Below are 24,392 nucleotides of genomic sequence, written 5' to 3'. Positions count from 1 at the left end.
TCCCCCCAGGCTATAAGTGAAAGTAGCTCTTAGAATACAAACACCATTGGTAAAGAAAAAAAAAAAACAAAGATAATCATTGAAGAAGAGATCTTTAGTGATGCAATTAAAATCCCATTAATAATGTATGCTATGGAAATAGGGAAAAAAAAACTATATTTCCATAAAGGTGTGGAAATTTGCCTAGTGTTTAGGAATGCGCAAAGCAACCGTGCATGTGCACTTTTTCAAATATTGTTGGATAATTGTACATGTAATAATCAGAGGTGGGTAGAGTAGCCAGAATGATACTCAAGTAAGAGTAGTGTTACTTCTAAATAATATTACTCAATTAAAAGCAGTTGTTGGAGTAGTTTTTATGTTGAGTGACGTAATGTGGCAGCGCCGCCAATATGGGCGATGACGCCACCACTATGCGTGTATATATCAATGATTTACTCAGCACAGGTGAGAAACGGTGGCGGATATAGTTTTCAACCGCACACAAACACGCAAATGTGTATGTTTTAGATGACCACAGAGTTGTGCATATATTGTTTAGTTTGTTTGAAAGTTTGAAGATGCCACGATTGCATTTTTTGTTTTGTTATTTGACCTCACGACTTGATTTTGGACTGAATGACCACAATTAGTTTGACCATACTCATTGACAATATGGCACCTTGGATTACCATCGGCCATGTCGTTTTGTCTGATCCTGCCGGCTGACATGGTGAGTGCGTGTTGAAAAATTCGTAAACCAGCGTATAATAGAAACTTGTCAGAACAAAAGTTAAAAACTTCCGAAGGAATAGGCCGATTGCGTTATAATACGAAGTTTGATATAATTACGAGTCCGGATGTTTGTATAGACCCTACTCACCAACATCACAGAATGACGTGTCGCTGTATCCGGCCGCCATATTGTCCGTCTCTGTTTAGCCCTATTCTCAATGGTTTCAATTAGTCGTTCAGTTTATAGAGCAATTCATGGAAGCCCCGGTGCTTTCAGACGCTGTAAACTCATTGGATGCGTTGCATAAAAGGCGTTATGTGGAAAAGCTTCAGTCTATCCATTCGCCAGATCCATATTTGATACCTAAATCGATATTTTTCGACCCGCTGTCTTCGCCCTCTCTGCCTGACATCTGCTACCCTGATATCTACAACTATCTTGTCCACACAAAATCAGCCTATTCTCACGAAAGTTTGAAAAACTTTAAGAGCAGCACTCTAAGCAACATTACCCTGTGTGATTTCTAAAATGGCGACAATCAAAAAAAAAAAAGTTGACTGCGATGGCCGACGCTTCAGGGATAGGTGGATATTGGGCTATTTCTTCAATAAAACACGCAACAAATGTGTCTGCCTCATTTGCAAAGAGACAGTCGCTGTTTTCAAAGAGTTCGATGTGACGCAATATTACTAAACAAGACACGCTGACATGTACGACAGCATTACAGGGAAGATACGCAGCAAGAAATTATAGCAACTTGAAGCTGGTTTATTTTTTCACAGCAGCAGTATTTCGCAAGAGTCCGAGTGTCGAAAGAGAAAGCCACAAAGACGAGACTGTTGAAATTATGAATTAAAAAAAATAATAAAGCAAATGTGACACACAGAAGGGCTTGCTAAAATTTGTTTAAATATATTGTTCTATGTAAATCAGCCAAGGTAGCCCCCCCCCGCATTTTTACCACACCAAATCTGGCCCCCTTTGCAAAAGGTTTGGACACACCTGTTTAACTGATGATCCGTAGACGAGGCCAGTTTCTTTCACTTGGTACCAGCTAAATATTATTCAAAATGTAATGATGGTGGAAGAAATAAGCATCTTGAATTTGAAACTGTATGTTGTCGGCGATTAGCCTCGCAATGATCTTAATTGTGGTTGTCAGCCCAAAACCCTCTAAATATATATTAAATGCATTTTACCAGATATAAAATGACTACTACATAATCCGTGGTAATCGTTTGGAGCCCAGTTTTCTCGTCGAATTGCAGCAGTCCATCTCACTCTCCTCTCCGGGTCTCTTGGAATACAGTAGAACTTCAAGTCTCTCCGTCTATCATCTCTGTCATTGCAACCAACCGCCACACACGCCTTCACCATTTTGATTATTAATGTTAACGAGCAGAAAAACACGCCATAATTGGAGGAATTTACGTAGAAGTAATGCATCAACACGACGAGTAGACGGACAATATGGCGCGGAGGCTTGGTTGTGACGTCATGTGAGTAGGGTCTATAATAGAAACTTGTCAGAACAAAAGTTAAGAACTTCCGAAGGAATATGCCGTTTGAGGATAAAACGCTTCGGAGTGGCCGATTGGATTGGATTGATTAATTGTTTACGAGTTGAGCTGATTGCGTGACTGGTTAGGGCAAATGCGTTATAATACGAAGTTTGATATAATTACTAGTCCGGATGTTTGTATTGGATGTCGCGATGAACGCTTAACAATGATTGTTGCATAAAGAAGCGGATTGAATTGACTTGACAGATTATTGAACGGACGGTGTTGTCATATGACTCGAGGCGGATGTCTTGTATTTTGATGTCGCGCTGAACGCTCCCGCACATTAAACAAAGCCGTAAAAGTAAACGGAAACGTAGAATATTTGCATTTATAGGTGCACTAGTTTGTTTTGAGATGCGGTTAGCACAATGTCCCGCACCAGTGATATGAGAGGGGTTGCCGACCAAACCTATTGAAAAGGATGATGCTATCAAAAGTGCAACTCAAATAGGCGTTGTCAAATGCCACGTTGTTGAACAACAACTTGTTGATATTGATCCCAATCATCACGACGGTGAGAAAATGGCTGGTGATAAACAAAACCCACCAGAACCGGATAAAGTAAATTCCAAACAAATTGGACTTGAAAAGAGAAAACCCAAATTAACTGAAAAGGCCAAAACTTAAATATTATGAACTCATGAGCATGATTAAAGGAAGCAACAAATCAAGGCATCGGAAAAGACAAAGAATCCCACGATGATTATAGTGATAAATTTAATAATGGGTTTGGTGATGAAGAACTTGCTGAGGACTACGACCGGCATATCAAAAACGACAGTGATGATGATGATGACGATGGGGAATATGGTGTGAATAATGAAGAGGAGGAGGATGATGATGATGAAGATGAGGAGCAGAGTAAAAATATTGTTGGTCGTACACCACCTGCTACTTACTTAGGAAGGACCAGTCCTCAAGTACTGTTGAACAAGCCTGACAGAATCAAATTGCCCACACAAGGCAAACTCATGGCAGCCACACCATCAATTCCCGGATCACCTCGAAACCAACCGATTCAACTTTCGAGATGTTGAAGATAATGAGAAAACAAAATGAAATAACAGAAATACTAATTAAAGAGCAGAGGCTTTCCACTCTACCTGCAAAACAGCTTACAATCTTTAATGGAGACCCGCTGCATTATCACACTTTTATACGTACCTTCGAGCACTGTATTAAAAGCAAAATGGACAGTGCTCCTGATTTATTATTCTTTTTAGACCAACACACTGATGGACAACCCAGAGTGCTCGTCCAAAGTTGCATCCATATGCCGCCTGCACAAGGGTACACCAAAGCAAAAAACCTTACAGAGACACTATGGTAGTGATATTCTCATTGTGTCAGCCCACCAAAGGAAAGTTTGGAATTGGCAGGTGCCTAAATCAGAGGACCGCTTGGCACTGTTGGAATATGGATGATCCAAAAATGTACTCAAGTACAAGTAAAACAGTAGTCTTTGAAAAGAATACTCAACTATTGAGTAACATTGTGAGTCACTGCTTATACAATGTGAGATTTTTTTTAAAATTTAAAACAATGGTATTTTTTTTTCCTCAGACCAACTTCATCAGTATGAACTGTTATTATACTGTACCCAGTGGTCCCCCAACCTTTTTTGCATCACGGACCGGTGTGATATGGGCCTTTCCTTCACGGACCGGCAATGTACGGCAGATAATTACAGTAAAAATAAAATAACAAGATTGGGCTAAAACGAAAATTAAGTGCATGGAAAATGTAACGAAGCATACGATGTATCAACCATTTGTAACAGCGACCTCTCCTAAAACTTGCAGGCATAATGAGTTCTTCTCCAATTGTGAAACGTTTCTTGGCTTTAGCAATACGGTTCGCCACAACGTATGCTCTCACTGCATTCGCTTTTGTTGCCTAGTTTGCTGTATTTTAGCCACATATTATGTAGAATAGACTTGGTTCTCTGCTCCTCTTCTGGCTTAGCAGGTGGCCTTTTCCCTGTAAAAAGTCCAAAGACGTCACCGCCCACAGCACACACACCCAACAGCAGCTAACGTTACTGTTTACATTAACTGACGCTGGGCTGCTGTAGATGTGCAAACATCTAAATATTGGTGGCCAACCACTAGTGGGCGACGTACGCAAATCTCTACTCGAATTAGTCAAGAGGCACAGGCCAGATTGCAGTCATTAACAAAATATTTAGCAAATGCGCCACGGACTGGTGATGGTTCGGGATCCTTGCTGAACCTTAAACCTTATTATGCCAAAGAAATGACACAAAAATCATCAAATTGAGACCAGAATACAATTACCTGTACATAGAGCATGAGTGTCCTCTAGTGGACAAAAAAAATCTTACCTCTGGAGTCATGCGTTTAATGTTGCAACATCTCATTGGTGAAACAGGTATCGCTACTGTCTGCATCTCTGGCAAAAATAAAGTCAATATGTAGAATAAAGAGGAAAAATGTAACGACTCTAGAGTAACCCAAAGTAACGGAGTAAGAGTAGTGTTTCTTCTTTACAAATATACTCAAGTATAAGTACAAGTATGGTGTGGTAAAACTATTCTAAATACATTTTTCTCAAAAAGTTAGATTTAACTCTGTTACATTTACTTGAGTAATGTGTTGCTACCCACCTCTGGTAATAATAAATTCTATTTGTCATTTGATTTTAGTCGCATACAATTACAATGAAACATATTTTACACCTTCACCAATAATAGTTTTTTTTTTGCAGTCTAAATCTTTGTGTCCACAAGTAGAGCAAATTGCAACAGAAATGGGCAATGTTTCCAACAGGACAAGATATCATTAGCATAATGTGTTTTCTTACGAAGCTGTGGGGATTCAGGCAATGAGCTGTGATGGTATGCTAATGTAGCATAGCCACTGCATGGCTTCATTGTTTTGAGCAGTCCTCTTCTCAACTGTAACCAAATGGGAATGTGTTTTTTGTTCATTCTCTACCCCCAACAAAGCTTCCTTGTAGATTTTTTTTAAATTTTTTTTTTATCCCAAATTAAAGAATGCCCACCTGCGTTCACTGGCAGTGGAATAAGATTATTGGAACATTTCATGTCTTTGTCATTGTAATCTGTTAATCCTCATAACTCTGCTTTAACATCGCAATGTTTGTCTCTCAGTTTCAGTCTGAATCAGTTTTTGTCATTTTTTTATGTGCTGCTAATTTCGAAAAGGTGATTTTAATTTGCTTTTCTTTCTTTCCTTCCTCCCCACCACCTCTTTTGTTGTCTTTCTAATCCCTTTTATTGTGTTTTCCTTATCTTTGTGGTTTATTTGTATTTTTTGTTTGTTTGTTCATGCCACAACCTTCTACATTTAACTATTGGCGCGACTGGAACATATGTTTCCAAACATCCTCGCTGCCCCCTTCCTTCATTGTTTTCTGTGTCTGTTCGTGTGTATGTGTGCAAAATATGCCCTGAAGTGTCCCAGTGGAGGCGCGTAGCCGACTTCTCCTGAAATGCTCCAAGTGCGGCGTGATCTCGAGCGCTGCTCTCTCCAGCTCTACTGCCAGCAGCGCCATGTTAGTCCATCTTCATCTTGGTCTCTTTTTCACCTAACCTTTTAATTGTTATCACCACAAAGTGATAGTTCATGTCTACCTTCATCTAGCCTGTCTTTTTTTTTTTTTTTTTTTTTTTTTTTTTTTTTTGGTGCTGAAAATCTAAATGACGCCAATAAGATAATAATGACTGAATGCTATCACCATTTTTACAGATTTGGTACAGAAAAAAATCAGAAAAAGTTGGACTTTCACTTTGTGGTGACTATGCACGTTTATTTTTGCTCATTTCTCCCTCCATCAGACTTTCTCCATTTTTACTCTCGTTCTACAGCATCTTTTTAATCTCTAGCTCTTGGTAACGATACAAGATGACATTTAGGCGCGCATGATTTCACTTAAAATAATAAAAAAATGGAAAGAACACTTGCTCTGCAAGTGATAAAATTTAATGAGAATTGTCTCCTCAGGTGATGCAAAACAAAACTGACCCATGTTAGACGGCATTTGGGAATAATTTTCCTCGTGATATGTTCAATGTGTACTATCAGTAAAACTTTGAATTAGTACAATGTTGAGCAAGTTTTTGTTTGTGCTGTGCTGTCAAAGACCCTATTGCATTGTTTAGGCTTTATGGCTCTTGTTATGCCATGCCTCATCTGGTAAACTGTCGTACCACCTCCACAGCCTCTGACTGTTCCTGTTAAATCAAAAGTACTGCAGTTCCCTGTTTTTAATCATTGTTGTCCTTGAATAACCTGTTTAGCACACTGTCCATTGTGGGTTTAAGTTTTATTTTATTTTGGGAAACTAGTCTGCTGAGAGCTCAGATGTCTTTTCTGAACGATTGCCTGCTGTGTTGGAACCAACTTGGTGCGGAGGTTAAACGTTGCATTTTATGCCCAATGCCTTGTTTTTAGTATTGTAGTGCAGCTAGTGAACCTACTTAGATCATTTTTTCATTAAATACAAAAAATAAAGTACTTGAATACGCGCACCGCACTCAAACAATGTCAATGGCAATTTATTACTGCAAGGGATTTGGTTTTAATGGCATAACAAGAACTGACGAGTCTGTATTTGCTGTACTTAGTGTTACTTTTTCACAAAGAAAGTAAAGACTAGCCCAGGAGTCGGCAACTTTTGGGACCTTGTAAAGCCAATTGGAGCTTGAAGAGAGAAAAAAAAAAAAAACTTTTAGACATTTTGAATAAAATAACAATGCATCTTACATGGATTTATTTTATGCTAAAATGTACACCCATATTGTTTATCAGCTAAAGGAACAATTTTTTTCTTGATGAAATTGATTAATTGCCTCATGGGGTCCTAGCAGAAGGATTGAATAAAGAGCCACATGCAACTCTGGAGTTTCTGGTTGCCGAACACTGCATTACACTTTGCACATTGACACAAGATAACGTAATCCCCTGGAATTACTTGAATATTAAAATATTTGACTCAACCCATGTCACTTTTGTATCAATGCCCTGTGAGGCTTAGTCTTCTCACAGTCTGACAGCGTGTCACTAACGTACCATGCACGAGCCTTGTAATTGTGAGCAGTTGTCAGTCTGGTAACTATAAACGTGATGGAACATCATTATTCTACTTCACAGTTGTAAAATTAGGTCATAATATACTATTCAGCCTTAAATTTCCAACCACAAATTCTTTCTGACTGATAGGTGTGTGTGTTAATGAGAAAGAGAACTGTAATAAGACAGCCTAGCTAGACAGTTTTCAGCCAAAGGGCTTTCTTCTTTCTTCCTTTATTTCTAGTTCTCCACCATTGTTCTGTTACAGGGCGTCTCTATGGAGCTCCTGCGTGGTTCTTCCTCTTCTGGCCCTCACTTGGATGTCAGCCGTCTTGGCCATAACAGATCGGCGCTCGACACTTTTCCAGGTGATCCGTCGTGTAGCACTAAAACATGCTTATGAACGCACAGTGGTATGAAAAAGTATCTGAACCTTTTGGAATTTTTCACATTTTTGCATAAAATCACCATCAAATGTGATCTGATCTTTGTCAAAATCACACAGATGTAAAAACAGTGTATGCTTTAACTAAAACCACCCAAACATTTATAGATTTTCATATTTTAATGAGGATACCATGCAAACAATGACAGAAGGGGGAAAAATAAGTATGTGAACTTTCTGCCTAAGGAAACTTAAAGAGCAATTGAAACCAATTTTTACCAAACAATTTAAGTCAGGTGTGTGCCCCATCACTGATGACTGGTTTAAAGCTGCCCTGTCCACGATAAAACACAACTCTAAGAATTGTCTTGATAAGAAGCATAGTCTGATGTGCATCATAGCTCGGTCAAACGAGCTGTCTGAAGACATGCGATTAAGGATTGTTGATTTGTATAAAGCTTGGAAAGGATACAAAACCATCTCTAAAAGTCTAGATGTTCATCAATCGACAGTCAGAAAAGTTGTCTACAAATGAAGAGAGTTTGGAACTGGTGCTTCTCTCCCAAGGATTGGCCATCGATCAAAGAAGACGCTAAGAGTTCAGCGCAGAATACTCAGAGAGGTAAAAAAAGAACCCTAGAGTATCTGCTAAAGACACAGAAATCAGTGGCACAGTCCAATATCTCTATGCACACATCAACTATATGTAACACTATAGCCAAGAATGATGTTCATGGGAGGACTCCACGGAGGAAGCCACTGCTGTCTAAAAAAACATTGTGGCTCGTTTAATTTTCGCAAAAAGGCACTTGTACACCCAGAAGTTTTGGCAAATTTTTTTTTGGACTGATGAAACCAAAGTTGAATTGTTTGGGAGTAACACACAATGTCATGTGTGGAGGAAAAATGGAACAGCTCACCAACATCAACACCTCATCCCCACTGTAAAGCATGGTGGAGTGAGCATCATGTTTTGGGGCTGTTTTGCTACCTCAGGGCCTGGACAACTTGCATTCATTAATGAAGGAATGAATTCAAAGGTTTATCAGGATGTTTTGCAAGAAAACCTGGGCCGCCTGTCAACTTCAACTTCAGAATGGTTTCAGAAGAACAAAATACATGTTCTGAAGTGGCCAAGTCAACGTCCAGACTTGAACCCCATTAAGATGCTGTGGCATGACCTAAAGACAGCGATTCATGCCAGACATCCCAGGATTGACTGAAGTTTTGTAGAGAAGAATGGGCCAAGATTAGTCCTGATCGATGTGCCAGACTGATCTGCAGCTACAGGGAGCGTCTGGTTGACGTTATTGCTGCCAAAAGGAGAGGGTGGGAGGGGGTGAGTTTACAAAATATAAATGTGATGGTTCACTTACTTATTTTTCCCCCTTCTGTCACTGTTTGCACACTGTCCTCATTAAATTATGAACACTTATAAATGTTTGGGTGGTTTTAGTTAAAGCAGACACTGTTTTTTCATTTGTGTGATTTTGAAAAAGATCAGCTCACATTTGATGTTGATTTTATGCAGAAATGTGAGAAATTCTAAAAGATTTAGACGATTTGTCATACTGTATATGTGAGCTCTGTCATTGTGGGAATATAATGAATAACCTGAATGTATCGCCTTGGTTTGACAATCTGCACCATCCCCAAGTTGTCAAGTTATAAGTGATCTTTTGCAGTATATGAGCAAAGATGGCTCTCTGTAATTTATACCAACCGGTCACAACATTTTGACAATTTGCAAATTCTAATGAGATGAGGTTAAATAACTGTCAGCGCTAACAATGTTGCACTGCAGTTTTAAATAGATGCAAGTAGTCATAGTAATGTTACATATGTCTAGCGAATGCTGCAACATTAGCAAATTCAGCATGAACTGTACATTCGGTAATTGTGTAAAACTTGAAAGCCAATGTGTAAACCAAGATTTCGTATGTCTCCCAAAGGTCCTATTTGCCGTCTTTGACTCGGTTCAAGGTTTCGTAATCATCACTGTCCACTGTGCCATGCGGAGAGAGGTGAGTTCCCTTTCCTACTCGGTATCCTCAGTTGCACTTCAACAGGTGGTATCTGCGTTAGAAAAGCTCATGTTAACTTCCAGGTCAGTTTGAGGTTGCATCAGAATACAAGCCGATCTGACTTGACGGGGATTAACTCACCACTTATGTCCAGTGTTGTTGTGTGTCTTCTTCATAATGCTGTATCACAGTGCAGTATTGTCCATCGGAGCCAAGCCTGCTTTAAGAAGCTTAGTAAGATGTTTTATGGAATAAGACGATAAGTCCCTTACTAATACCCCCCCAGTGAATATTTGCCACAGGCTTTACTCTGCCCCCTGGTTACGGTGTAGTTTTAAACTTCTTATGCACATACATTTTTTTTATGCCATTGAAAACACCCACATAAAGCAACTCGATAATTGCAGAAACTGTAAAATTACTACGCATGGATCTTTAGAGTATCTTTAAATGCAGTGTATGCTGCAGGTGAATATTAAAATGTTTAGCTGCATATAATCAATATCAGGAATGCCGTAAGGTTGGATTAAATCTAGGCATTAGTTTTTTAAATGTATGAAAATACTTCGGCTCATAACAGACACATACTGAGGGAGTGCCTTGCTCGAGAGTAGGAAACCGACGAAAAGGGAACAAGGACCGTGTGAGGCAAAACTACAGACAAGAAGTATCTCCACCAAGCAAAGAAGAAACCACTGCGACACAAATGCCCTGCTCGGATCAGAATCGTGAATATTCAAATATGCGGTTTAAGTAGTAGAACTGTTATCTTGTGAAAAATAGCAAGAGGCACGAAGAAAAGAGGCTGGAAACATGAGGGATGCTGAGTTTTTGAAAGAGAAGGTGAAATGAAATTCATAAGAGTACTATGGGCTGATGATAGGAGCGAGAGGGAGAGAACAGTGTTTGGAGCAGAATTGGATGCCACGCAGACACACACACACGGAGAACAATCACCTCGGAGGATGAGTACAGGCATAAAGGGAAGAGACGGATGGAAGGAAACAATAGAGGCAATAAGCTTCCCATGCAGTATTAATCAGACATGGATGCTGCTCCAATCCAATCCATTTGTAGCAGCGCGTCGTATACTCAGATAAGACCACACAGAGAGAATGGAGATGCTCTCATTCGCTCTTTCACCACTGGGTACATGAGTGCCCTTGTTTCCCGCCCATGCGTCTTTTGGGATTTGACTATAGCAACACTGACAAATTAAGTCAGTCTTGAGAGACACAAACAAAATGATCTCTACGAAGGGAAAATACACCTGAAATTGCCCATGTGATCCAATTTATTTGATTTAGGCCTTATGAGAACTGGTGTGTCAACAGGTAATTGGCAAGTCTTGCCAGGATGCTGAGGGAAAGGAAAACAAATATGACACTAAGATGCCTTATGTGTTCTAACATCTATAAACATTGGGCCCTTATTTATGGTGCAATATTGTAATATGAATCCCAAAAGCTCAGTATAAGGAATTTAACTAGTAGTTTTTTGAGTGATTTCTACGGTGGGCCTGAAGTGCAAAACACAATGGCAAATGACATAACAAAAAAACAAATTAAAAAGCAAAACCATAGACTTCATAATATATTGACGAGACACGGAGCATGGGTCAGATTCATAGGGGGCCCTGCATTGTTGGCATGGCCTTCAAAGCTGACAGAGTGGAATCACAGACGAAGAGCTTTTTCCGTTGAAATTTTTTGTGAATAAATGCTTAAATCCCTGAATTCTTAGCTAGAATTCTCAGCATTTATTTTAAGTAAATATTGTGAACTATGATGCTAGTCAGTAAGCAAATGTAGCGGCCGCCTTATGAAAACAAAAACCTTTTTCCGTTGAAAATTATTGTGAGTAAATACTTAAATCCTGAATTTTTTATATACATGGATGTAAAACAGTCTCGATTCTTGGTTAAAAGCAAGAAAAAAACAAAACAAAACATGCAGTTAGCATTCATTCTAAGTAGATATTGCAAACTATTATTCTAGTCTGTAAGCAAGTGTCGCGGCCGCCTTATGATAACAAAGCGCTTTTTCCATTGAAAATTATTGTGAATAAATGCTTAAATCCCTGAATTCTTTATCAATATGGACGTAAAACAGTCTCGATTCTTGGTTAAAAGCAACAAAAAAAAAACGAGCAGTTAGCATTTATTTTACTTAAATATTGTGAATGATGATGCGAGTCAGTCAACAAATGTAGCGGCCGCTGTATGAAAACAGAGAGCTTTTTCTGCAGAAAATTCTTGTAAATAACTTCTTCCATCTCTGAATTCTTAATAGATTGGGACGTTAATCAGTCTCGATTCATGGTTAAAACAAAAAAAAAACCTGCAGTTAGCATTTATTTTACGTAAATGCTATACAGTATATAGTACTATGACGCCGATGCCATAGAGGCTAATTCCTCCCATTGATTTTTTTCACATTTCAAAATGCATGCATGGTACGAAAAATATAATAATTACCTTGAATCCTCAAACAAATCACTCCTGAGACAATCCTTCCTGTTTGTATGCGGTACAGCTTTTGTACTTTTTCAACCTAAATCCGGCGTTGGATCGCTGCGTGCGTGTGTTTGACAATAACTCCTCTTGATGCTTGGTGTGGGCAGGCCTGCTACTTGAAGGCATGGCGCAGTGTCTGACGGATGTGACCCATCAATATAATTTTGAAGTTTATGACAAAACACCAAATCACATAACCAAAAAATCAAATTAAAAAACAAAATGCCAAATCACAACACATACACCACCATGTAGCTGGAGGTGTTCATATAGTCTAGAGAGCTGTCTAACCGCACAGCAAAATCTAAAGCACTCCCTGAAGCAATCACGTGGTACAGCTGGGCAGCGAGGCTTCAGATGTCATACTTTTCAGAACCTCTCCTAAATGTAGTGAGCCTCGGCAGTCGGCACACACTTCACAAAAACGTCCTTTCATAAGTGGACACAGGGTTCGAAGGCTCGAAGGTGTGCCAGCGCGACTTTCCTATTGGTGCTTTCGATGTGCCAACGCCACGCTCCCATTGGTTGGATTCGCAAGCACAAAGATTTGTGTGTTAATTGACACCACGATTGTTTGATTAACAGCGGGAATATGCTTCCCTGAACTGAACACAGGAGTCAAGCTCACAATTCACAGAAACTTTATTTACACCGCACTCACTCATTCATGCAATCAACAACTATTTAGAACCAATGGGAGCGTCGCATGGGCACATTGAATGCACCATAGGAAAGTCGCACTGACACACCATTGCAACACAGGAATATTTTATTTGCACTTCTGGACCACCGTAGATTTCTCATACTTACGTGTGTTTTTACCATTTCACAGGTGTTTTAGTAATTTCAATGATGGAATTCACATGTAAAGTTAAAAAATCAGTAATCACGAACGGATTGATAACTTTAAATCGTTTTAAACTTTAAAATTGCAATGCCCTTTTCAAACATTTACAGTTCTGCTCCTATCCTAACATTCACAAAACCTCCTTTCCTTCTTTTCTATATTTCATCTCGCCCTTTCTACTCTACAAAATCACCATTCACTTCAGGTTCAGGATGCGATGCGCTGTCGGATGGGGGGATGTAAAGATGACAGCGAGAACTCCCCAGACTCTTGCAAGAATGGACAGGTGCAGATCATGGTGAATACCAATCCATTTCATCCCATCTATGATTAACTTCTATTCTGCTGTTAGAGTTCACATGATACTTTGAGAGGAAATCGGGCAACACTTTACTTTATCAAAATAACTTTCCTATTTCCAGCAACAGGACCCTGCACGTTTACTCGCAGCAATTGCAGTCTGCCACAATGGCTGCCAAGCCTCACCCCACAAAAAAGTCGCTACTAACCCAGTTATGGTTCAAGGCTAATTTTATATTTTAACAGAAAATGCCCCCAAAATAGTCTTCCGTCTAACTAAATTGCAGTTATAATTCCCTTTTAATTTGGCTCGTTTCTGTTAACAAGTTTTATTATGTGTAATTCGGCAGGAACTCATTATGTATTATCATTTCAACAGACGTAGTTAAGGAATTTATGGTTTATTGTCATATTTTAATGACAATTAGTGATTGATGTTCACGGTTCATATCAATTAGTTTATATACTGTATTGTACCGTATAACTTAGTCGTATATGCTGTTGATCACTGAATGCGTGTGGAGAGGGGGAGAGAGTGACAGAGATTTTTTTTTTTTTTTTTTGTAAATTATTATACTTATTGTGTAACAAATCACATGCGCTACTTGGCCAATTACATAAGGGTCAAAATGATGCCACGTGGGTTCGCGCAATACTATCATTCCCCTGGCCCTTCATTTCTCCCTCAATTCCGTTTGCAGTAATGATCATGAGTTTCTGAATCCCCCTCTGAGGTTAAACCTTGCAGTCCTCACTCTGCGGTGAGGAAGAATCTCTTTAATCACATTTATTCTCCTTAGTTTCCATAACCTAGTGGAGCATTTTTGGAAAAATGGTGCTAATTTAATTTTGTGACAAATGTGTTTTATCATACACATCTATCCTAATGTGGACTTGTTACAGTGCCAACTAAATGGCCTTAATTCCCCCAGTTTCCTTTGCTTAATCTGTGCTTAAAGAAAATACTGTGTCATAAAGAACATTTCGGCAAAGCTACCAGCAGTTACTATATATTAGCTTCATCATTAAACAGAAGCTTCCTACAACATTCACAGGGAATCTCATTACAATGGTAATCCCTTGAAATTTACAGGCACATTTTCCCCTTTGCGATCTTGTTAAAGTTGAGTAAAATGTATTCTTTTGAAACATTTTTTAAATAATTGATCATTTTTAAAGCTCTACAAATTTGTTTTCATCAACACTTCTATCAACTTTGTGATCTCATGAACCATCAGAAGGGTCCAAATGAGGCCTATTGTGGGCAGCAGTGTGGCTCCCTGCATTACGGCACAGGCCCATGCACAACTGGGTGCCACCCACAGTTGTTCCCGCCGGCGTGCCAGCAGCAGTCCTGTTGCCACAGTCTACCCCGCAATGACCGCGGGCTTGACCACAGCCACATTCTCAACTATCTGCATGAGCAAAGCCCTGTCCCAAACAATGCCCACAATCTCAACCACAGCCAAACAGTATGTCACTAGCAGATACCGTGTAGTAAGTGAATTAGGTAGAAGAGGAAAGGTGCAATCTGTTAAAATAGTGTTGATGAAAACCGCAACATTTCATTTTAATATACAAGAAAATATTTATTTATTTTTTATTTAAATAGATGATAATAGTGATTACAAGATCTTACAAGATCACATGGCTAATTCTTTAACTTTGCATTTTTTTGCTAGAAATAGTAGGGTGTAAAAGTAGTATCTCACTGAAGAACTTTGTTTTAAAGCAGGGGTGATGTTATAGCGACACTATAAGATGCAGGTCAACATTAGACCACTGCAAATTACACTGTCAATTAAATAATTGGATAATATTTGCAATGTGTATACTTATTTGGTACCCCCCCAACCCACCCCACCCACCCCAAAAAAAATGCTTTTAAGTTGAGGTGGAGTACAACTCATTTCCCTGTCTACCCTGTCTGTGCTGTATTAACCAAACTGGCTACAGATGGTATCCTCAATTTGGTGGACAGGATGTGAGAGTGTCATCAGCATTTCTCATCGCAATAAGCCAGAAGGCTAAAAAACACAAATTTGCAACATGCCAAAGCATTATATGCTTCAAAGACACATTGCACCTTTCTTTTTGTCTTAGTAGGGCAAGCTGTGTTGTGTAGAATGAATAGAAATGAATGGTTGAAAACAAGCGTACATGCCACATAAAGTACATCTTTTATTGACAGTGAATGTTTCCTTGATTTTTTTTTATTTTTTGTATTGTTGTTTTTAACTGTTTAGTGATAGTTGATTTACTCTACATGTGTTGTAACTGTATATGCAGTATTTGAACTTTTATACCTGAATGAACTTCGAGTAAGTAACCCGGCCAATATGAATGGTACTGATAAAAGCCGTACCATGTGAATGTTATTGGCATTGCAAAAACAATGTAAAACAATGTTATCCTATAACAAAAAAGCAAATAATATTTCTTAAGGTAAGCCCTACTAATGGGCTGAGTGAGTCAACATTACAAAAAAAATTCCTGTAAAATCAGTAAATGGCGGGGACAACTTGGATCGTCATCACTCATCTGTGTTGAGTTGCTCCTCATATTACTATGTATACTACATCTAGTCACTGTTTTTCCTTTCTCTACTTACCTGGCCTCCATTTCTCAGACCGATTTTGAGAAGGACGTGGACTTGGCATGCCAAACAGGTGAGTGTTTTTTGTTTTCTCGTCATGTCGCTTTTATTCAACAAAATTAGTATTGCAGACAAGCAAGTGTCGAGCTGTACCCGATTTCGTTATGCCATACTAAATGATGAAATGACGGACTATGTGCTGCAACTACTTTGAACAAATTACTGTCGCTTATCAATCACACTCATTCTTCCCAGTGTGTATTCAGAAAGCGTGAGTTTGAAGATAACACTCCTCTGTATTCAGGGCTGGTTGGTTCACACTGGTCATGATTGCGTTAGTGTTTGTGTGTGTATGTGTTCCTGGGTGGATGTTTTCGGATGTATACTGCTGTACATTGGAAACATTAACACGGAGTCACTTTTCCCTCCTCCTAAACCCTTGCAGAGAGAGGACACCCATGTAAGTTTCCCACCTCAACTAACCCTGCCTGGTCCCCAACCTAATTCTTTGATTAACGTCTTGAAGCCATTCTTAGGGCCTCCACTCTTCCTTTCAAAGCTAGATTTTAGTCTATATTTGTTGGTTTGCATGGACAGGACTTTGATTATTAGGATCCACTTTTAGTATCCCAATTAAATTTAAGGCATTTTTAGTACTGTACATATATCCTTCAGACTTCCTGTTAAGAGTTTGGGTCCAGGCATTTATTGAGCATGGTGTCCAGCATGTGTTCTCTTGTCTTTTTAAGTAAGGATTGATACAATTTGAAGATCGGTGATAGCCACACAAACACAGGTAAAACAAAATATGTATTCTATACTAAAGAATTCAGGAGTATTTTTCTTTCAATAGCGTACCGCACGTAAAACATCACCTTTGCTCATTAATGTTCATGACGTTAGCAACTGTTGCTAGGGCGGGTCAAACTCGCGTTTGTCCCTCATGCCATTTGCATGTCAATAGTGTACAGACGAGATGTTTACTGAGCTAGACCTACCAATTATGTTCGAAAATGATGTCGCTGGTGCCAAATTCACTGGTAAAGATGTGGAGGAACATATAAATGTTCAGTGAAAGACTTGGCTTGAGTGTCGAGGGCTGAAAAAGAGCCGACCTGATCCAGAGGTAGCTTTTTTAGCGACACCTTTTTCTTGTGTGCATTGCCTTACGACACTGACTATGACATTCTCCTGTTTCAACAAGCTATCTTTTACCACCATATGCCCCGTCTTTCCTATATATTTTATCCTCTGGTTGCCTTACATCTCTGACCGTTCTGGGGGGAAATTTATATTGCTATTTTTGTGTAGCTATCGCGAATGCCACCAAGTGAAAGCCAACGAACACTTTAAATTCTTTCATTAATAACAAATCTTAATTATATTAATTTATTTACATTTCCCCCTTACTAAGGTTGTTTCTTTAAAACAGAAAAGGTAAAGCTGTTAAATCTAGAGCCTACTTGTAGGCTCTAAAACAGGGTTACTACAAAAAGACCAAGGCCAAACATGGCTAATTTATTTAAAGGGTACAACAGACATGTAGTTCTTAAAAGATAAATGTTAGTACAAGTTATAATAATTTGATATTAAAACCCCTCTAAATGTTTCCGTTTTAATAAACTCTGTAAAACTATTTCAAAGAGAAGGTCGCCATTGTTGTTGACGTAGCAAGGCGGGGATGTCATATGGACACGCTGCCGGTCTTCCACTGTTTCACTCTTTAACTACATTAACATGTCTTCGGTTCTGCCCTTCCAATTTGAACCTGAATGGAACATCATTAATGTGAAGGACAGCAAAAGGGATGAGTCGAGTAGCGTTTATGTGTCAAGTTCACAAGTGACAGCACTCCCCTGCTCTAGTGACGAGAGCAGGAGAGTGTTTGATGTCAAAAACGGTTTGCAGATTTTCACGTTAAACTATTGTGTGATCCAATTTATTCCATTATTATTATGGCTATAGTTAGCATCCAGAGCTGCCGTGTGCTTTACATATGTTTATGGTATACAGTGAAACACAGCAGTTTTGATTATTTTTGCTGATTGCCCGGGGCCGTGCATCACAACACAAGAAGACGTTTGCCTCTACCGAGACGTCTAATGGCGTCTAATGACATCTTACCTTATTTTTGTCACGTAAAAGCAGGTGTCCAGATTGTTGACCATCCTGCCGGTTAGTCCCCAGTGAAAAAGCAACACATAGAACGAAATAAATGTATTAATGCCCAACAGATGTAATGTCTTATTTTGCACATTGAGATCCAAGAGGCAGACAAAGGCGAGTGGACACAGGCATTCATAGGACTGCACAGTTTTTTGGCATAAGCTTTGGCAAATCCTTCACAGCAAACACAAGTATATTATAATGAAAATACAACTAAAATAATATGCATATCTCTCAAAAAATGTTTACAAAAAGAAGAATGCTTCAATTGGTATTAATGAGGCCGTATTCTCACAGGGTTAAACAACAATGCAAAGAGAACTGGCATTCACAATCAAGATATGCAAAAAACACATAAAACTTACTCAGACTAAACATTTTAGCAACTTGTTTAGCTCAACAAATACGGATGGCCATATTTAGTCGCAATATACAAAATATGATGCTGAGAGCCATTATCAGTCTTGTACATTGTGAAGACCACACTCAAAGGAACGTAAGGTACAATGAACCAGCAGTTAGATTAGTTTATTTTTATATTTAAAATTTTACAAATGTTATTAAAACAAAAACATTAAGAGGTTTTAATATAAAATTATTATAACTTGCACTAACATTTATCTTTTAAGAACTACATGTTTTTCTATCCGTGGTACCCTTTAAATATCCGTATTTTAGAAAAATAGGCCAACATGACTGCTGTGATATGCAGTATAAATAAAATTTTAAGATTTTTTTCAGGTCATTCATTGTCAGACAGAAGCAGCATGGCAAAATGCCACGCTAAAAAATACGTTAAAAATATCAAAATGACTTACCTCTATGGGGCAGGATTGTTGATCTGTAGGACCATGGCCCCCAACAAAATGTTTACTGCATATCAAGGTGAATGGCTTCACCTAGCTGGCGTTAAACTGGTATTTTGGACGTCCGCTCAAGTTGATCTATTGTTCACATTTTTTTCCCTCTGAGTTTCTGGCTTCAGGAAACGTATGAAGCGAACATCCTTCATATGTGGATGGTCATAATGTCTAGTCATTTCTCAAAGCTCCATAGCAGCAGTGTTTACTCTGCATGTTATATTTTTGAAAGATTACCGGCAGAAAACAAGCAGTATTGGTTGTATGCGAGCGTGCTTCTACGTTGACCCCCTTCCGGTTTACGATGGTGACGTCACGCAGCTGTGCGGTCTAAAAATAGCATTCGTGCGGTACGCTATTGTCAATGTGTTGACAATCTTCAGATATATGTAGTTAGGGATGGGAATCGAACTCCGATTCCAATTCGGAACCGGTTCCGAGTGTTTCGAGGCCTCGACATCACAATGAAAAAGCCTGAACGATCCCTTTAACGATTCCTAAAGACGTGTATTGCGTCGTGACGTGTCTTGTTGTCCAGACACATCAAACTAATATGGCGCCCAGAACCACTCGCTTCAAAGTTTGACTACACTTCACCAGGAAAGAGTGTGAAAATGAAAGGTTACGACGGGTAAGCACAAGCATTGCAGCCATAAACATAACAATGACAGCACGAAGGTTCAAACGCTCGAAAGTGTGTCTTCACTTCACGAGGAAAAATTACAACAAAGCGACTTGCAGTCATTGCAAGGTGGAGATAACTGCATCGGGATGGAATACAACTGCGCTGTCCTCACAGAGAGGATAAGGCTCAGTCCTGGCTATACAGCTAGCTAAACTCCCAAATGACGATGCAGAAGACGTTGGTGTAATTTGGTGACTTTATTCAACCATCACTTGAAGAGTGAAACTAAGAATAGAAATGAAACAAATCAATTTCGTCCCCAATAACAAACAGGTTTGCATCAACGTAAATCAGCGATGATTAGCTGCTAATAACAGTAATAACAAATGGTTAGCATTCGTTCGCTAGCATTAGCACATCGTTCAAACCACTATACAACTGGATTTAAGTGTCCAATCGCGAGTGGAAACACAACAACAACACAAAAGATGATACATACAGGCGTTGGCTCTGTAGATATTAACATTAACAAAGAACATAGGCTCGTAGAAGTGTTTCCCTCTCTCACTAACTCGCTCACTCGCTTGGATGCGGCATTTCTTCTTCGGGTGTAAGCGCGCTCTTCTTCACGTGAGCGCGTTCTTCTTCGCGTGAGGAAGCACAAGGGCGCCCCCACTTGAGCGTGTAAGCGCCACAAAAACTAAAAGGCATGCATTTCAATGTAATGGTAAATAATACACGTTAACCCAGTAGTCCCCAAACTGCGGCCCGCGGCCCAAATACCTCCACATTTGGTCCGGCCATTTTGATTTTTTTTTTTTTTTTTCTCAATCGTGTTATTTATTTCCTGGCCTTTTCCTTGAAGAATTCAGAGAGGGTTATTTGGTTATTATCTATTTAATTAATAGTGTTTTTATTATTAATTATTATTATTATTATCATATTATTATTTTTTTTAAAAATTTACTTTCATTCCGTGAAGAATCCAGAAAGGGTTATTTGATTGTGGCTTTCTGAAAAACAATATTTTTTTTTACATTTATGCACTTTTGCAATCGTCACACTTTTTCTGTTACAAACTGACCCCGGCCCCTCATCAGAGAAGGGAAAAGTTATGTGGCCCTCACAGGAAAAAGTTTGGGGACCCATTCTTTAACACATATTGCCAAAGGCAGAACAACAACCTATCTTCCAATATATACCAATATTTTTTATTTCTATTAGATAAACGTTTCAGTAAAATGTTACACATTCTTGTGTATTTGCCACTTATTGCCACAGTTAACATTGAGGCTTTGGGCCTCCTTTGATCTCGTGAGTTATGTTATTATGAGTAAGGTTGTGACTTCTGATTAAACAAACTCGATGCCAATCAAAATGTTTGTTCTTCTTTTTCCCCAAATTAGAATCGATAAGAGAATCGATGAAGAATCGAATCGTGAAGCAATATCGATAATGGAATCGGAATCGTAAAAATCCTATCAATTCCCATCCCTATATGTACTCATTAAATTTTTCGAATGGCACTGTTTTTTTTTTGTTTTTTTTTTTTAAAACAGAAAACCCTGTATTTGTTTTAAATACCTGTGTATGTGTGGCCCTAGCCTACGTTTTTTTCCTGACAGCATGTCATACCTTCAAAGGGTCTAAAACATGCTTCTCCTCTTTTTCCTCAGTGATATGCATGACAACTTAACCCAACTACTTAATAGAGGATGTTTTGTTCAGTTTACAGCACTGCAGTAAACAGGCAAATAAAATTGCACCATCAGTAGGTGCCTGCAGATACAGTATGTCAGTGTGATCAGAGACTAGAGGATAATAGGAGAATTTGGCTCCATTTTATTTTAGGGAAAAGCATTTTGCACTGATGATCATTCCCCGAGATATTAAAATTCCTTGCTCTTCAGCCAATTTTGAGCTGGAAAAAAATATCTAGTTAAAAAATAAAAAACAGCTCAAAACATAATAATTGTTAAGAGCCAACACACACAGGAAGTATAATATCGCTGTGATTCACACTGTTATGATGACAAAAAATAGTATATCCTAACTCAAAGCTGCAATCTTCTCTTCATGTGCATCTTACCTTACTGTTCTATGCTAAATTGTACGATGGTTTCATTCCATTTCCTTACATTCTCCTTGCCCATGGCCTGTTCGTTTTACACTCGCTCCTCTTTTTATGACAACCTAATACTTCATCCCACTTCTCCACCACCCTTTGCCCCCTTGCTCTCCCAATGGGAACCATTTGTACCTCATGTCCCTTCAGTCATTTTCAAGGAGGTGAATACTTGCAACCCCGCCACCATCACTGGCACCTTGTCCCGGATATCCCTGGATGATGACGATGACCCCAAACTTGCTGCCCATCAGGACGGTGGGGTCGGGGTCAACTTCAGCTCCCTTCCTGGGAATATTCCCCCTCCGAACCTTATTGTGCAGGTATGGGAGTCATGTATTCAAAATATCAGTGTTCTCCTGAAACTACGCATTAAAGTTGGTTTATGGAAATATTTGACAATTGTCTTCTATCCTTTGGGAATACTGTAAAGAATGTCTTCTGAAAGCTTGACTTTTCACAAGAAATATCTATTATTTTTTTAGTCTTGAAGTGTGAAAGTATGCCATCAGATAAGTTTCAGAAATGCTAAAATAACTTAAGAAGATACCTAGTGAGGATGTAAAGACTATGATTCAAATCAATTTAAATATGAAAGGGAAACTTTGTCTCTCCCTTTTCGAAGCCAGGCAGCATCAATACCAGATAAAATGTGAACTCTAGAAAATAGTGTGCCTTGCGTTTAAAAGGATATTTATCTAATTTGTACTTCTGCAAGGTTCCACCACTTGGAGGGCTCAATGAGCTGAGCGAGACACCACTGAAGAAGGAGATGAACATTGATCAGCAGAGACAACAGGCGCAGCAGCGCTGCGGCGCTCCAATTTATTTGTGCACTGAGAGTGGTCTAGGATGGGCTAGACCGCCTGGGTCGTCCAACAATTCCCAGGATGGAAGTGCAGAGAGCGGAGGGAGTGGTGGTGGAGGAGGCAGTGGAGGAGAGGGGGACTATATGGTCTTACCTCGACGGACAGTGAGCATTAAACCGCCAACACCATCCTCTCAAGGAGGAGGTCTGGGACTGGGAAGTGAAGACAAGCCTCTTAACATCACTGTGGAGGATCCCCCTTTCCCTCCTCCCCCATCTCCCTTGACCCTTCATCCTGCCGAAAGCGAGGCCTATCCAGCGGATTTTATGCCATCCAGTGTGGGTGACATGAACATCAACATGAACATGAACCGTTCCTACGGGACAATCAAAACGTTGCCCCATGGACACAGTCACGTGATGGCTCCGGGTGGTCTAGTACGCTCTCACGGGGGTCACATGCATCCCCATGGGCATTCACTCCAGCTGAAGCCAGGCCAGAGGCCATCAGTCAGACAAATTCTGACAGGGGGAAGTACAGTGGAGAGAACCAGAACCCTGCCACGCAACCTTGGCAGCAACAATGCCAATGCTAATCTCTCAGCAGGATCCTTAGAGGTGGGTAAAAACTTAAGGTGAAAAAAAGCTTAAGAGCTGTATCATCTTTACCATGTTGAGTTAATGACGTTGCTTGTAATTTGAGGTTAAGACGTTTTAGATGTAGGTCCAATGACAGTGCTGAAAGGATAAGATACAGTGAAAAAAAAGAAAGGGGGGAAATACCATCACAAAATGTGAAGACTTTTTTTATGATTGTTAAAAAAAAGTAACAACTAAACAAGGTAAGAACACACACTCTAGGTGAAGGTAAGTAAGTGCCCCAGCACACTTACAGGCTGAAGGCTGAGCAGTTATGCCCTCGACTGGCTAACTGGAAACCTACAAGGGACAGTAAGTCCGTAATCAGCCCCGATACAAAGAATTACAAATCGGGCACTGGGAACGGAAGCCACGCAGCAAGAGATTAATCAGCTGCATCATCCTCAAAACATTGAAAAACTCCTTCTCTCTATGCTGTCCAGTTTTTCAGTTTTCACACAGAAAAATATGTCAAACTACTTTTTAATTTAGATCTTCTAAATCTTAGATTAGTGTTGGAGCACTTTCCTGCACGTAAATTGTTTTTTCACATTTTATTCGGCATATTCAATCCATTAATTCCACTTGCACAAGTACCGCAGAGTCGCCAGTCCATTGCAGCAACTCTCCCAGGAGATCAGCACTCATAACGCAGCCACTGAATGTAGTCATTGTCGGGTTAAGAAGCCAGAAACAGTGCTCCAACATGTTTTCTTTCACCATACGGTCTAAAAATGGCACCGTAACTGTTTATTGTGGTCCGGCTGTATTTTATTTGTTTTGTATCTTGGCCTTTCCTTAAGTTTAACAAGCCTGAGTTGCGAACAATAATTTTGTCTCGTTCCGCTCTTAAAACAAGCACGAGTCGCCAAGGAAAATTTCTCACTGCCCTCTATTGGCCTACAGCAGGCTGCCCTCTACTAGCAAACAATTCTGCAATTAATTAATCAGCTTCGATAAAACAAAAATAAAAAATAATTGGGCCCTGATGATCGATAGATACTGGGCTATACTACATAGCTATGGAGTTTCAAGATGATCGAATGACAGAGGAGTAGGACTTTAAAGGGTACCACGGATAGAAAAACATGTAGTTCTTAAAAGATAAATGTTAGTACGAGTTATAATAATTTGATATTTATTTTAATAAAGTTTGTAAAATTATTTT

At 39.3% G+C, this 24,392-nt stretch overlaps 1 protein-coding gene across 22 annotated transcripts in view; it reads left to right on the top strand.

Moving 5' to 3' along the window:
* adgrb2 (adhesion G protein-coupled receptor B2) overlaps nt 1-24,392 on the top strand; it is a 288,153-nt gene that overhangs the window by 236,803 nt on the left and 26,958 nt on the right. For 16 of the 22 annotated variants that reach the window (XR_009061842.1, XR_009061841.1, XM_057827325.1 and 13 more), the window contains 9 exons: nt 5,719-5,817; nt 7,603-7,702; nt 9,672-9,743; nt 13,311-13,403; nt 14,644-14,877; nt 16,035-16,074; nt 16,447-16,461; nt 21,928-22,100; nt 22,496-23,203. Coding sequence is in view for 20 of the 22 variants with exons in the window: in XM_057827325.1 (XP_057683308.1) it covers nt 5,719-5,817; nt 7,603-7,702; nt 9,672-9,743; nt 13,311-13,403; nt 14,644-14,877; nt 16,035-16,074; nt 16,447-16,461; nt 21,928-22,100; nt 22,496-23,203 (1,534 nt within the window). In the remaining 2 variants the exon portion in view is untranslated. The remainder of the gene's footprint in view (nt 1-5,718; nt 5,818-7,602; nt 7,703-9,671; nt 9,744-13,310; nt 13,404-14,643; nt 14,878-16,034; nt 16,075-16,446; nt 16,462-21,927; nt 22,101-22,495; nt 23,204-24,392) is intronic. The other 6 variants (XM_057827333.1, XM_057827327.1, XM_057827342.1 and 3 more) reach the window with 6 other exon arrangements.

This window comes from Corythoichthys intestinalis, chromosome 22 (genome assembly GCF_030265065.1).
Source record: "Corythoichthys intestinalis isolate RoL2023-P3 chromosome 22, ASM3026506v1, whole genome shotgun sequence".
In the NCBI taxonomy this organism is placed as follows: domain Eukaryota; kingdom Metazoa; phylum Chordata; class Actinopteri; order Syngnathiformes; family Syngnathidae; genus Corythoichthys; species Corythoichthys intestinalis.
Note: the sequence above shows the minus strand (reverse complement) of the source record. Positions and strands in the feature narration are given on the sequence as shown.